The sequence below is a fragment of the Biomphalaria glabrata genome, chromosome 1, assembly GCF_947242115.1.
Source record: "Biomphalaria glabrata chromosome 1, xgBioGlab47.1, whole genome shotgun sequence".
Classification (NCBI taxonomy): domain Eukaryota; kingdom Metazoa; phylum Mollusca; class Gastropoda; family Planorbidae; genus Biomphalaria; species Biomphalaria glabrata.
In genome coordinates, this window is record NC_074711.1 from 4018359 (window position 1) to 4034177 (window position 15819).

The following is a 15819-nucleotide window of genomic DNA, read 5'->3' on the forward strand; positions in this document are numbered from 1 at the left end:
ACATGATTAGGATTTAGTTATTTGTTTCGAGAATAAGGGGAAAGTTTTTACTTAGCGACAAGTGACGTGACAGATCTTTAAAAAACAAGAACGCTCTAAGTGACGCTACAAAGAAGACGCTTCGTGTAGAGCAGTACAATAGCTATACGTATTTACGGACATAGCTGACATCGGACGATTCCCTTTCTTGATTATTAAATATATTTGTAGAACAACATCAGCGTCGACTACATATTTTGATTGTTTCGGCTTTTCGCCGGTGTTACTGAAGTAGTTTGAGTTCAGTGTTACTTCCAGTCAGACGTAGATCTACACTAGACTCACTAGTTCTATTTCAAAGAATCAACACAGTGCGGAGGCCTTAACAACAGTCACGTGAAACGCTGCATTTATCCTTAACTTTCGAAATTGAAGACATTGCCATTCAGATATAGATCTAGTTGTCATTTGAATAAAAACAAACAAAAAAATTCCTACTTTATGTTCAAATACTATTGTAAACTATTCACATTTCAGTGAAGTGAAGAGAAGGAAAAAAAGCCAGGATCTAACTCACCACTTTTACTTTTTGACCCACTATCCACTTTTGCTACACTTTCAACTTTTGCTCCACTATCCCCTTTGGCCCCACTATCCCCTTTGGCCCCACTATCCACTTTTGCCACACCTTCCACTTTTGCCCCACTATCCACTTTGCCCCACTATCCACTTTTGACACACCTTCCACTTTTGCCCCACTATCCACTTTTGCCCCTCTATCCACTTTTGACACAGCTTCCACTTTTGCCCCACTATCCACTTTTGCCACACCTTCCACTTTTGCCCCACTATCCACTTTTGACACACCTTCCACTTTTTCCCCACTATCCACTTTTGCCCCACTATCCACTTTGCCCCACTTTCCACTTTTGTCCACTATCCACTTTTGCTACACTTTCAACTTTTGCCCCACTATCCTCTTTTGCCCCACTATCCCCTTTGGCCCCACTATCCACTTTGCCCCACTATCCACTTTTGACACACCTTCCACTTTTGCCCCACTATCCACTTTGCCCCACTATCCACTTTTGACACACCTTCCACTTTTGCCCCACTATCCACTTTTGCCCCTCTATCCACTTTTGACACAGCTTCCACTTTTGCCCCACTATCCACTTTTGACACACCTTCCACTTTTGCCCCGCTATCCACTTTTGACACACCTTCCACTTTTGCCCCAAAATCCACTTTTGCCCCACTATCCACTTTTGACACACCTTCCACTTTTGCCCCACTTTCCACTTTTGACACACCTTCCACTTTTGCCCCACTATCCACTTTTGTCCACTATCCACTTTTGCTACACTTTCAACTTTTGCCCCACTTTCCACTTTTGACACACCTTCCACTTTTTCCCCACTATCCACTTTTGCCCCACTATCCACTTTTGTCCACTATCCACTTTTGCCCCACTTTCCTCTTTTGCCCCACTATCCCCTTTGGCCCCACTATCCATTTTGCCCCACAATCCACTTTTCAAACACCTTCCACTTTTGCCCCACTATCCCCTTTGGCCCCACTATCCACTTTGCCCCACTATCCACTTTTGAAACACCTTCCACTTTTGCCCCACTTTCCTCTTTTGCCCCACTATCCCCTTTGGCCCCACTATCCATTTTGCCCCACTATCCACTTTTGAAACACCTTCCACTTTTGCCCCACTATCCCCTTTGGCCCCACTATCCACTTTGCCCCACTATCCACTTTGACACACCTTCCACTTTTGCCCCACTATCCACTTTTGCCACAGCTTCAACTTTTGCCCCCTTCCTCTTCGAGAACAATCTTAAGCAAACTATAGTCACCAAATTTCGTGAGCGTAGCCGAGATGAGTCTTAAAAGTTACGTACCCACCACCTTCCTACAAAAGGAAAAGCAAAACTACAATTATTAACTTTCATGAGCGTAGCCAAAAAAAGGGGTTTTGCGATTATACTCCTCTCCAATAAAAAAAAACTAAAGCGAAATTGTAGGCAACCAATTTTTAGCAATCGCTGGGCTCCATTATAAAGTGCAGTGAATAGCAGATTTGGTTTTTAAACTACACTTTTTATAGAAAGAGTAAAAACAACCTAGATCTAGGGTGAAATCTCCAATATTAAAAAGAAAATCCTCTGTCTAAGGGCAATAACAAATATCATTATTATTTGGTGTTTATAGTAAATTTTACCCAACATTATTAATTAAAATATAAAATAAATTATGATTAATCTGTTAATTTGTATAGTTAAATTAAAACAAAAATTTAAAAATTAAAAAGTAAAGTTAATGTATTATTATTTATTTTAACAATTTTTTAAAAGTAATAATTTATTAACTATTTTAAATCATTTAAATATATGTATATATATGTAACTTGTGTGCAAGCTTTAGAGGTCGATCATTTGCTCAGCAAAATTTCGTCACTATTTTTGCATGTGGCTTGACTTATAGCCATAGACCGGAGAGCCCACATTTTTATCAATTCAGTCAAAAATTTTAATGCACCTAGTCTGGTCCAGCGGTTCTCAGCCTTTTATGCTCATCGACCCACTTTTACAACACCCCACTCTGTTGCGACCCCTCCCACACACACACATGCAGCAATAGAAGAATAGACAATAACAATCCATATTTTCGATGGTCTTAAGCGACCCCTGGCAAATCGTCAATCGACCCCCAAGGGGGTCGCGATCCACAGGTTGAGAATCCCTGGTCTAGTCTATGTTTATTACACCATCTTTCAAAGTACTTTCGTTATATGATCATTGTTGGAGATAGACATCAAATAGCTCGTCTATGTTAAACTATGTTAAAAGTAATGCAGGGTATATTTATAAATGTTCTTTATTGTACAAATTAATATATATATATATAGACTAACATATAGAGATGTCTGCAAGCGAGACATGAGAGCCTCAGGCATCAGCGAAAGTAAGTGGGAAAACATAGCCAAAGACCGGAGTGCATGGAGACAGACTGTGCGTGCTGGGACAACCCTTGCTGAGAACAAAAGAATTGAAGCGGCTTTAATCAAGAGGGATAAAAAGAAAGCTGCCCTGTCTGCTAGCCCTAAATCAGAGGCATACGCATGTACGAATTGTGGCAAAGTCTGCCGTTCTAGAATTGGCTTGATTAGCCACACCAGATTCTGCCCCGTCTCAAGATTAAGCCAAAACCAGTGACTCATTTGGGCGCATCCATTGCCTTTCGAGACAAAAGGAGCCATATATATATATATATATATATATATATATATATATATATATATATATATATATATATATATATTATATATATATATATATATATATATATATATATATATATATATTGTAAGTTACATTTTTTTTTCCAACGATCGAATTAGGCAGACAAGCCTCGAAGATGCGCAAATTATTTTTCCCATTAATCTTTTCTTATAAACACCTGCAAAATAGTGAATCCCCCCCCCCTCCCACTATACACGGAGAAAATTATCTGTTGCTTCCCCTTGGTACCCAACCATGCACTATTGACGCTATTTCTACTCTCATCCCTGGGGATTTCAACTGAGATCTGGGTTTTCTTTCTTAAAATTTTTTTTTTTTAAATTACATTTTAAACGTTTCAAAAGTCTACAAACGTATATTAATACTACGGTATACCAAATTGCGTTTTACATTTTAAAAAATAGGTATGCATAAATGTGTCCAACAATCCAAACAAATCTTGCAAATTATAAAATACTGTTGTAAACCTGGTGGTGACACAGATGGGGGTAGTGCTGTGTATTTTTAGCCTACCCAAATCGCCACTGTCCAGCGCCGGAAGAGCGGTCAAGTCAGGCGGAGCAAGTCTTAGTTTTGGACAGTTATTGTAATGCTGTTGCCAGCTGATGTATTTGAAATTAAACTGTTACTGTTACTTTGGAGCCCTGAGTTGTGCGGTTCTTTAAGTTCGTTATGTCGTGTGGTGCAGTGAGAAGAGAGCCTGGATAGTAGGAGAGACGTAACAATACTAAGGTACAGAATGTGGAGATATATCGTACACTTGAGCTACACTTTCAATTCATTTATAAATACCAAAACTGGTCCAAAACGAATAGAGTAAGGGCGCGTTTGTGGTTGGCAATTGAGGCGACCGCTCCAACCCCTCTTTTGAAGGTTTTGAAGGTTTTCAAAATTTGTGTAAATGATTAGTTAATAATTTTACTTTAATATACCACTTTAATTAATATTTTGTGTTGAGAAATATAGGTGAATAGTGAATGATAGATAAAGGGAAGCAACCGTTAAAACATTCTATCTTCAATTACTGTTACATTTTCAACATAGTGCATTGATTGACGCCTTATTTCATATTGTGTTTTTTTCTTCTTCTGTGCTTATTTAGTGAAGGATTGTTACCGTTAGAAGTGAAATGTTTTGGTTTTGTTACTTAATTAAAATAGACATAATGTGGGAAATTAATCTCAAAAGAGGAAGCTTCGAGATCAGCCACATTCAAAAATTTAAACAAAATTGTATCGAACTATAAATTGAACTTCCAAAATTTTGAAATTCCGCGAAAATATTCATTAATTTTATTTTAATTCTTAAACGTTGTTTTGAATAATAAATATTAATATGGCTTGTCTTCGAGTCCGAAGATTAGTGAGTCTGCGAGTCCAAAAATTATTGAGGAATGCAGTATTTCCCCAGCTGTGACCTACATATTTTGCCACATCTAGGGCAAGCATAACCCGCAGGTGGTCGATTTAGATTTTTTTTTCACCATCTGCATCTGTTCTCGACAGCGGATTTTCTTTTGGTCTCAAATGTGTATCTTTAACAAAATGATATTTAACTTTTCTTTATTTGAATTATGATCAGGTGTTGACTGTTGATATAGATCGTCTTTGTGGAGTTTTTCTCCAGACCAAATGAATTAAAAACCTGTAGGCCTAATAATTAACTTATTATGTAAACATGATGACTTCATTCTGTCAAGTCACTGGTTAGAGAATTTAAGTCATTGGTTAACATGCATGACTAGATGCATGACGCGTAGGACGTAATTATCTTCTTTTTTGAAGTAACGTCTGTATTATATAAGATAAGAAGAAATGAGCATACACAAGAAAGAACAAGAAGTCGACGGATCTAAATATATATTTAAATTCATTTCAAATCTAATGCATTTCGTATTGTTGTACCCTGCCTTGCACCCGTGCTTATGGTGCGTACGAGCGCACTATTGAACAGAACAGGAAGATGCTGGGATAGAGGCAAAGAACAGTGTATCAAGTGATTAGAAAGAGTCTGAATTGTTGAGAACTAAGGAGCCGGTTTCAAATATTGGGATTTTAACGCACCCCCGAGTACATTCAACTCCATTCAACCTGCCATTAGTTTGGTATCTACTGGGAACTACATAATCTAAAATAAATATGTCTTACAATAAAAAAAAAAAGCAGTCTCTTGGTTGTTGTGCTGGTCACAAGAGGCCCTCATTTACCGCCGGCCATGAAAGATGACCCTTACACCATCTGCCCTATAGATCTCAAGGTCTGAAAAGGGTTACTTTACTTACTTTGTATACTGTTTTACAGCAGGGGTGGCTTGGGATCAGACGTCATACATCGGCATCTGCTATGGTGATATTTTACAAAAAAAATTCAAGCCCCTCGGCCCATAGAACTGCATCAGAACCCCCAAACGAGAAAATGCTTCTAGATTGTCTGATGCTAGCAGCGAATTGTTTTGCACTGTGACGACGTACAATTTGTGCTTTCAAATTGATTCTAATATCGCTTTGATGGATGTATTATTGATGTTCATTTGTTATTAGTTATGTAGATGATGACATCTGTCTTTCAAGGTGGGCTCCACAATGAGTACTTTTCGCAGGAAAAGTATGAGCGAGTCTAGTGTGAATGTATATATATATATATATATATATATATATATATAGTTGTAATGTTTTGTTTCGTGTAATGCACAAATTGTAAGACAAACTTCCTTACGGATAATAAAGATTATTAATATAACTACGATAGACCTTAGGTGATTTCTATACACTAGTTAAGGAACTATTTCAAGGAATTAGATTGATTAGCGAATTAACCGCTTCCAAAAAAATGTGACGAAACGTCGAAACTTGCGTACATAAAGAGACTTGCTGTTATTTCTTATAAATACAAAAAAAAATAATACTTAAAATTAGTTTTATTGCTTTGCATATTTATTTTCATATAAAAATGTTAATAAAACAAATAATTTAAACAAATATTGATATTCATCTTAAACAAAAAACTATCTTTAAATTATATTTTATAAAAAATTATTTTTTTTTAATTTAATTAACGCTAGTGTCTTGTTTTTACATTTATTACAACTTTGAAGTATCGACATTGCCTCCCTTACCCTTCACTATGATCAAACATAACACTTTTATTGAGATCTAGGTTTTTCCAACATATGGCTAGGTTTTTTTAATTTTATTTTTCCAGAATATTTGTGGTGATGAATTCAAAAATAGTATATAAACTATTATCATTTAATTAATTAATACTTTGACGATATTTTAATGGCTCAGCGGTGAACTGTATGCCCAATATGTGAGTGGCGTGATGAGGTTATAGTGATAGTTGTAAATAATTCGTGTATGATAAATTATAAAAGTGATGACTATATTTTATTGTTTTCTTCTTTTCTTTAGCTCCCTTTTTGATATATATAATACAGAATGCTTGGTTTCTTTTTGGGTTGATTCATGTATTGTCATAGACTATGAATAATAATGTGTAAATTTCAAATAGATCTGAGAATGGAAAGTGGGAGAAGAAGTTGTTAAAACGTAATAAGGGGATTAGATCCATATATACATCCACATCTCTCTTTAAGTAGCATTTATTCCCCTTATTTCGATATCAAACAAAATTTATATATATATATATATATTAATCACGAATAACTTATTAACGAATTTGTTATTTTTTTTTATTGATTCATATCATGTAAATTAAGGTCCAATGAATAAATATGCAAAGTTTTAACATGGTCCGAGAACGGGAAATGGGAGGGAAAAAAACATGCTCTAGCTTTTTAACCAGACAGACAAATAGACAGACAGAATGAGTTGATGAAAGCTTTGTGAAAATAGCCACGTGTGACATTTCCTCACTTCGACTCCCATAATAACCTACTAAATATAATTTTCTTTTACCATGCACGAATATACAATAAACGATTGTAGGTATAAATATCTATAAATCTATGACTATCAATTACCTACTTATAAAATATGCATCTACACAATAATAAACACTTAATAGTTGTTTGTCGTTTTTTTTTTTTCATGATAAATAATAATAATGGCAATGTCATTGATTTCTAAGTATTCTTTTTTTAAACTCTCAAAATACAAATCATTTTTTAAGTCATGGTTTTATTTCAACAAAGATTTAGGTGAACTATTTATTAAATCTGTAAAAATCTGGGTGTGTTGAATTATCTAGATCTAGATCTAGATGTACATCTAGATTTTATGTATAAAAAAACAATGATTGTGATAGAAGATTTAGTTCAGTGGTCCTAAAACTGAAGAGCTCTACAATAACGAAATGAAAGTAGGACGCACATTGTAGTATTGTTGACTCCACCAATGCTGTTTGTGTTTTGATGTCTAGATAGTAGTAGATTGATCTAGATTTATGTCTATACTATTTTATGTCAATTTATGTTGATATGGTGTTGAAATAGAAATAATCATAAATATTCTTAGACGCCTTTGAGTAAGTTAGAGTTAGAGCATACCATCTACTAACTTAGATCTGGACTAATCTGGAGTCTTACATCACTACTTACTAGAGTCCGACTAGACTATACTTAGACTTAGACCTCAGTCTATTTACTATAGACTCTAGTATCTATACTAATACTCATACTGACTATTTTTTTATTAATTTAAATTTATAGTTATAGATTAGTATAAATTATACTTTATAGTGACTAGACTCTAGATCTATATATACTACTATACAGTAGTAAAAGTACTGTATTATATACTTATTAAAAGTATAGCCCTGGCGGGTTCATTCTGGACACCCGAATGGCTCGACCCCTTGTTGGACTCGATGGCGAGTGGGGAGCACAAGTGATTAACAGCCACAATTGTCTATGGACAACAGAAAAAAAAACTAATTGCCCCAGATTTATGTCTGGGCAAGAAAGGAAGAATGGAAGAAAGAAAGAAGGAGGGCACAAGAAACTCTATCAGGCTATCATTTCTGGTGGCCAGGTGTACAGAAGAGGGGAAAAGCCTAACAAAGATGAGACCTTTTCTCATCTACAAGGCATTTAAGGCAGTAGATGGAGAGTTCAAGAGTGTATCAAAGTTGCACGAGTCTTCTGAACTTCTCGTAGAAGTTGATAGCAAGATACACTCTAATGGGTTGGAAGGATTAGTCCTCCCGTAGAGCCTTGGAGAGAAACTCTGCTGTTAGGCGTAGTACCATCAAGCTCCCATACAGGTTAAGTGACTGCAGACAAACTATCCCGCAGCTCTCGGAGCTGCATACACTCTTGCAAGAGATGCGCCACTGTCTCCACCGATTCTCCACAGTGTCGGCAACGGGCATCAAAATTTGTCCGGAACCTGGCAAAGTAAGCACCAACAGGGCAGTGCCCCGTTCTACACTGCGCAATGATAGATTGTTCCGACCTTTTTAGCCACCACCATGGATCGTCGCGGTCGCGTTGCCCTAAGGCCGCTATTGCTTCCTATCTCTCTTCCATTTTCTGCTTGGCTCCTTCCCGAGTGTACAGAATGTTTTTTACGATAAACCCCCTCTTTAATTTAAAAAAAAAGCTAATTACGCACTCAAAATGTTATGAGCGTAGCTAAATGGGTTTTGACTCAGTTTTGAGTTTAAACCCCACTTCAGCGGGGTTTGAAGGTAAAAAATACCTCTTTAATAATAAAAACAAAGCAAATTATACACTAATGTATGGCACATTAGGTTTTTGAAATAGAACTTTTTAATAGCAGGAAAATGGACTGTAGATACCTCAGAATATGTATTTTGTTGGTTTTCAATATCAGAAATAGTGCTTGGCTTCGCCCCGCGCTGGGGGAGCTCCTAGCGCTCCTCCAGACCCCTTTGCTGGTAATGTCGGGGAATCTACAATTTTTCCACTAACTCATGGAAGAACATATTCTAGGGCACAATAAACGTCTTCCGAAAGATTGAAGGGTCAGAATGTAATAAAGATTATGTACACACACACACATAAATACATAAAAAAAAAAATTCGAGTGGGGGGGGGAGAGAAAAAAATTCACCCCCCCGAAAAAAAATCCTGGCTACGCCCATGTCGCTACCCTTCTGGTATCTTGGCGAATTCGGTGGGATGGGAGGGTGATTTTATGTAATTGCACATGAATTTATCATAATTATTTTAAGAAAAACTTTCTTTTGGAAAATTTAGAATTTATACAAAATTATTCAGTATAAGAGTAAAAATTGAGAAGAGTTCTGAAAGCTAATATTCTTTATGTAGTCGCATATTTGCAACCTTTAATCAATCTGATATTTTCTATTGTATAAATACATTTGGACTATCACTCACAATTTATGCTCCCACATTTTTTTTTTTTTTTTTTGTTTAGAGCTTGGAATTATAGTTCTGTAACAAAACAAAGTTACAAACAGGCCTGTTGAACAAAATGTATCACTTACAAATGAGATTATTACTTAGGTGTCTGTGAGGGTGGGTCAGGGTTGGTAGGTGGGGGGCTCCATTCTAGCAGCGCCGATAAAAAGGATGGCAAAGTCTTTAGATGCTCCACTCACAAAGGAAGAAAAGTTTCTGTCAGGGAAGGAAGTTTTCTCTCAAAAGCTAGATTGTCTTTAGGCGAATTTATTTGGCTTGTTTATTTTTGGAGCATGTCCACTTCCAACAAAATTGTGATGGAGACGTTACACTTTTCCAGTAAGACAGTTGTTGACTGGTTCAACTTTCTTAGAGGGATATGCACTAGATATCTCACTCTCCATCCTATACGTCTTGGTGGAGAGGGACATGTTGTGGAAATAGACGAGACGGTTGTGGCCAGAAGAAAGAATCATGTCGGTCGTTACACGCCTCCGAAATGGGTCTTTGGGGGTATCGATACGACTACAGATGATGGTTTCATGGTATTTGTTGAGGATCGTTCAGCAAATACTCTGCTTCCCATTATTGAGCAGTATATCAAACCTGGAACAATGATCCATTCGGATGCATGGGCGGCCTACAATGGAATTGCTCATTTGCCTGTTTTGCCCCCGTATCAACACAATGTCGTCAACCATTCGACAAATTTTGTTGATCCGGCAACCGGCGCTACCACTAACCACGTTGAGAGAATGTGGAAGTCAATGAAGCAGAAATTGAAACGGATGAGCGGAACATCTGATGACCTACTGCAGAGTCATATTGATGAATTTCTGTGGAGACAGCGAAGAGGCAAAACAGGCAATGATGCATTCAACAACATTCTTGAGGATATCAGTTCTTTCTATCCTGTGCCATGGTAATCTATGTATCTTTCTTTACACAAAAGCTTCTATACAATTAATATTTGAGCATTGTATGTTTTACGGTGGATTTCACAACTTGAAATAATTTTTAAAAAAAAAAAAACATTTGTAGAGATCTGGCAGAAATAAGACCACTGTTCAATGAAACTGGAATTTTTTTAGTTGTGGGGTAAATTTTTAGCGTGTTATTTCCACTGTGACTCCAGTGTAGGCCTACTTTCCTAAATTTTATGCTTGATAGCCACACGTTTGAACTGAACCACAAATGTTCTTATATTTAAACATCTTCTAGTGTAGGCCTACCTTTCATCTCTTTTTTATTTTTACATATATTCCTTTATACAGTTTAGGTGCAACTGCAACTTATTTCATTTACATTAATACAGCAATCATCAGCAATGAGCCTTTGTATTGTATAGCATATGTCTCCTCTACCGGCTTTAAATATATAAAAAAAAAAACAGTTACATTTTTGTTAAAATGCCGGTAACTCCACCGTTGTCTGGTTCCAAGTCCAGAATGTGAAAGGAGGAGGGGCGAGCATATGTTAGCTAGCTACACACTACTCTTCATAAACATCTAGCTACTATATCTGTACTTATAAGGAAACCCATTAAGTTTAATTTAATTTGAAAATAAAATAAAGAATATGTTGCACATATACGAAACCCAGTATGATTGGTTTACTTTAAAGTAAAATTACATTAAATCAATAAATTAAAAAATATATAAATATAGGCCTATAACCCGTACATATATAGGATAACGGTACCATACATTTGTGACACAAACAAAAAAAAAACAAATTAGAAAAAAAAAGATTAATTCATTCTCATTATTTATTTTTTATAGCCTTTTTAATATTTTTTTTTATTACATAATATAGATCCAGAGTTTTCATGTCATTAGAAAATGACTAGATCTATCACGAACTATTACATGATACTACCGACACCGTCTAGCCGGTAGTGACCTTGTGACCTGATTACCGTAGCGATAGACAGCGCGGTGCTGCCACCTGCGTAATATCCTTCAAAAGGGTCCTGCGATGTAAAGTTTTACCACTTAAAGAACTTGACAAGTCAGGGTTCCAAAATAACGTAAAGGTTTAATGTCCATAAATAACAGCCAATACTGTACAATTGGCAGCACGTAGAACAGTACAAATAGCTCTGCGGTAACAAATATCTCTCCGATAACACCGTTCCGCCGTATCAAGTCTTGCACTGGCCTCTCCGTCTCGTTCCGGGCTTGCACTGGGTTCAACAGTTCGGGACTGACTTCACACACTTGGGCTCGTTGTGTCGGACTCGATCACAGACCAAGATCAAGACGCCGTTCGTCTCAACTGTACTTGACAGTACTCCGCACTGAACCGTCGTAATGCTCCGTACAGAACCACACCGTTGAACTGTGCTGTAGTCGACCGTGTTCTGAACTCCTGTCGTGAACCCGCTTTCTGAACCGTCTTGACTGCGACACCTCCGCTCTTTATATAGGGTCCCTACTGGCCTTCTAGAACCGGACAGAATGTCGCTCGACCATTCTGGGACGCTCCTGATCTCGCTCTGTTCACGACGCCGATCTTACTCGAACCTTCATGTTGTTAACTCGTCTCGGCCGATCGTCGTAACTCGTCACGGTTGACCGCTCGTCTAGCGCTGGCCTGGGGCGATTTGCGTCGGCTGACTACACTCACACCACTACCCCCATCTGTGCCACCACCAGGTTTATAACAATATTATATAAATTAATTATAATTCTAGAGTCTAATAATATTTTTTTTATACTACAACCACTACATCATCATCATCTAGTCACTATTAATTTAATTATGACTATGAGTACATAATTGACATAATAATTAATATTATTTTATTTATTAAACTTTCAACTTTGACTTTGTTTGAGTAGATCTAGATCTATTATAATAAATATATTATAATATTTATATTTTAATAAATAGATCTAGAATTCTAGATCTATAAGCCTATAATATAAGTATATATTTGTATATAATATATAGTCTAAGTCTTGTCTAGAGTATATAGACATAGAGTCATAGTCACATAGTGTAACATAGTTAGACTAGAGATAGACATAGTCGATAGTCTCTGTACCGTGTCTCTGTTCATTAAACTTTTTCTCAATACTACTAAAAACAATAGATTATTTGAATATAATAGAATTAGACATCTATTCAGTGATCTATCTACTAGTACTAATCAGTAATATTATAGATCTAGAATTTATTTATAAATAAATTATAGATCTATAATCTTAGGGAAGGCAGGGTCAGGGATTTTAAACTAGAGGATATTTAGGATGCCCCTTCCTAGTCATAAGGTACTCCTACCAGCTAGGTACCTGACATTAGTTTGAGAAAAGTAAAGACTTTAAAACACTGTAGGTTATTGTGCTGGCCATCCTTGTTAACCATGAGCCTCAGAAACAGATGACCTTTACATCATCTGCCCTATAGGTCATAAGGTCTGAAAGTGAAATGTTTCTTTGAACATCATCTGCCCTATTGATTTCAAAGTCTGAAAGGGATGTTTTACATTTTATCTGGACATAGTGGTCAGCTCTTGACTATTAAAGGAAAGTACCCCTTTCATGGTTCAGAAGCCAAGTGCTTTACCAAACGGCCACTACACCCCTTAGCTCTAGATTCTAAGATTAGCTTTACCACACAGCCATCTTGCCCTCTTTAGATTAAATACAGGTACTGCTATATTTTAAAAACTTTTGTTCCATAATTTGTGCAGCACATTTTTTAGTTGTTTTTTTTTATGTCTTCCTTGTGCCTTGTTCTTTTTGTAGATAAACTTTGTTTGTTTAGAGAGTACAAGTAGAAAGTTGTTTTGGCTCACATGTTTATTTAATAACGTAAGAAGAAAAAAACATATTTTTAAAAACTTGGATAAATTTGGATCATTAATAATTGTAACAATCCAGCACTACATTTTATAGTAACTTACAGCACTACAAATTTGTTTGTTAGTAAAATGTTTTACATGTTTCGGATGTTCGTTCAGAGTTGAAGATAATTTACTTCCTAGTCCAAACCTCCCACATGGGATGGGAGCGGACAGGGATTGAAACAGGGACCATCGATAAGTCCGAACGGCAGTCCAGTGCGCAAACAGCACAACCAGGCAGCCATTTCTACTCTTTGCATATAAACTATAAATATATATTATGTTATAATAAAATGTTTTTTTTTTACAAAGTATCTTTTAACCTAAAAGTATTTAGTGTATAAGTCAATCTCTGTTACTACCAGTAACTGTAAAATTCTTTTTATAATATAACTTTTTTTTTTTTTTACCAGGTGCTATACAAGAAACTTCAATTATGACTAGTCCAAAAAAGCAAAAGAAAAGCAAGAAAAAAACAGAACTATTATATAAAGAAAACCCAGAAAATGGTTCTGCTAATGGATTTGTTGGAACCAACTTACAGACTTCTATTACACCAGACCAATCAGATGCCACTATTGCCAAGAAACATAACAAGAAGAAAAGGAAGAAAAGTATTGAAGAAAGTACTGGTATTGAAAAGATCCACAGCGTAGAAGACATTGTTACCCAAAGTGATGTTAGTTCTACGAAGAAAAAGAAGCACAAGAAAAAGTATGAAGTAAATACAGGCCTCTCGTCTGATCATTTAATTGAGACTGATGCCACCGCAGAAACTGTCACACAACAAAGCAAACATAAAAACAAATGTCGTGAGTCTAACCATTCAGAGAAAATGGACAGTACAAATATTGTTAAAATAAAAAAGAAAGACCAAGAGACATTGCATTGGGAAGACAAAGGTGAAGAAAAGGTACAGAAAACCAAGAAGAAAAAACGAAAGAACATTGTAGCAGAAGAGTCTGCAGATTTAAGTCTTAGTGACAAGACAGAAGATGTAGGGGAAGAAACTGTTCAAGAAAGAGCACAAAAAACAAAGAAGAAAAAGAAATCTGTATCAGCAGAATCTGTTGATTCAAGCCTTGTTGACAAGCTGGACATCAAGATAGAACATTTAGAAACTGGAGAAGAAAAGGCACAAAAACACAAGAAGAAAAAGAAATCACCAGAATCTACAGAATCAACCCTTAGTGAAAAGCTTGACATCAAGACAACAGATGATGTAGTGGATGACATCAGTGAACATTCAAAGAAATCCAAAAAGAAACATAAAAAGCGAAAAAATGATGATCAGGATTTAGAGCTTGACAACAAACCTAAAAAGAAGAAATTATCCAAGGAAACTAATGTTGAGGCTGACAATTGTACCGAGCACGGAGTACATGATGGTGGAGAAGGGACAAAGAAATATTCCAAACAATCTTCTGTTAATGTCAAGGAGTCGGCGGAATCACAAGTAGAAAAAGTTCATCAGAAAAAACATGATAAAGAAACAAAAAACAATAATGTATCGAGCAGCAAAAGTGATTCATTAGATAATAAATGCATCAACTCTAGTTCTACTTCTACTCATGCAGAGGATCCTTTGAATCCAGTTGTCGAGAATCAGTGGAAAGGTAACCTATTTAACAATACTGATCGACAAACAAAATTTCTTCGCCTGATGGGTGGGATGAAGAAGGAGCAGACTGGCCAAGCTAAAAAAGGTCTGTATGGCTCTCTGTCCTCACTCTGTAGCAAAACTGAGTCTCAGTCCAGAGGTCAAATAGCATTGTCCACATCAGCAGCGGATGAACTAAATCAGAAACTCGAAGATGAATACAATAAAGCTCTTAATTTAAAACTCTCCAAGAAAAAAGGCACTGGCTTTGGATTTACACCAGACCCAGCAGAGGGCAAGAAATTTCACATTGACATCAATAAAACCAACTCAATTCAATTTGATGATTAATGTTGATTTGTGTTATGTCCCTGGCAGGACTTTTAATATGTACATTTTTATACCAGTACTATGCACAATTTGTTTATGAAGTTAAGAACTTGATTTAGTATACTTATTTTTTGGTGAAGTAATCAATTATCTGTACTATCTTAAATATTCATGTTATAATGAATTTTGAAAATGTTTCAAATTAAATTTGACACTATTGTTGAACCATGTATAATTATGGGTACAGGTATAACTAAGACTATTGTTTTAATATATGCTATGCTTTTACAATAAAAAAATAAATATATTGTTTACATGTTCTTTTTGTTTTTAAGTATGCTACTTAGAATAGAAAGGAAAAAAATGTAATTTTCATCTAAGTTTCATTTGCATTACTGTACTAT

General features: G+C 36.0%; 2 protein-coding genes across 5 annotated transcripts; one reads left to right on the top strand and one right to left on the bottom strand.

The window, feature by feature from the left end:
- Positions 1 to 589: 589 nt before the first annotated feature.
- On the bottom strand, positions 590 to 1655 carry LOC129924279 (uncharacterized). Its single transcript, XM_056018519.1, has 3 exons — positions 1513 to 1655; positions 1024 to 1309; positions 590 to 898 (listed from the first exon to the last, which is right to left on the bottom strand). The coding sequence occupies exons 1-3, from the start codon at positions 1653 to 1655 to the stop codon at positions 590 to 592; spliced, it is 738 nt and encodes a 245-aa protein (XP_055874494.1).
- Positions 1656 to 7558: 5903 nt separating this feature from the next.
- On the top strand, positions 7559 to 15727 carry LOC106079984 (lysine-rich nucleolar protein 1-like). 4 transcript variants are annotated; one of them, XM_056012540.1, is made up of 2 exons: positions 7559 to 7609; positions 13899 to 15727. In XM_056012540.1, exon 2 carries the CDS (start codon positions 13922 to 13924, stop codon positions 15434 to 15436), a length of 1515 nt encoding a protein of 504 aa, XP_055868515.1. In that variant the 5' UTR covers positions 7559 to 7609; positions 13899 to 13921; the 3' UTR covers positions 15437 to 15727. The 4 variants fall into 4 exon arrangements, with proteins under 4 accessions (XP_055868515.1, XP_055868463.1, XP_055868338.1 ...); XM_056012488.1 differs by having other exon boundaries at positions 7603 to 7649; XM_056012363.1 differs by lacking the exon at positions 7559 to 7609 and adding an exon at positions 7616 to 7774.
- Positions 15728 to 15819: the final 92 nt, after the last annotated feature.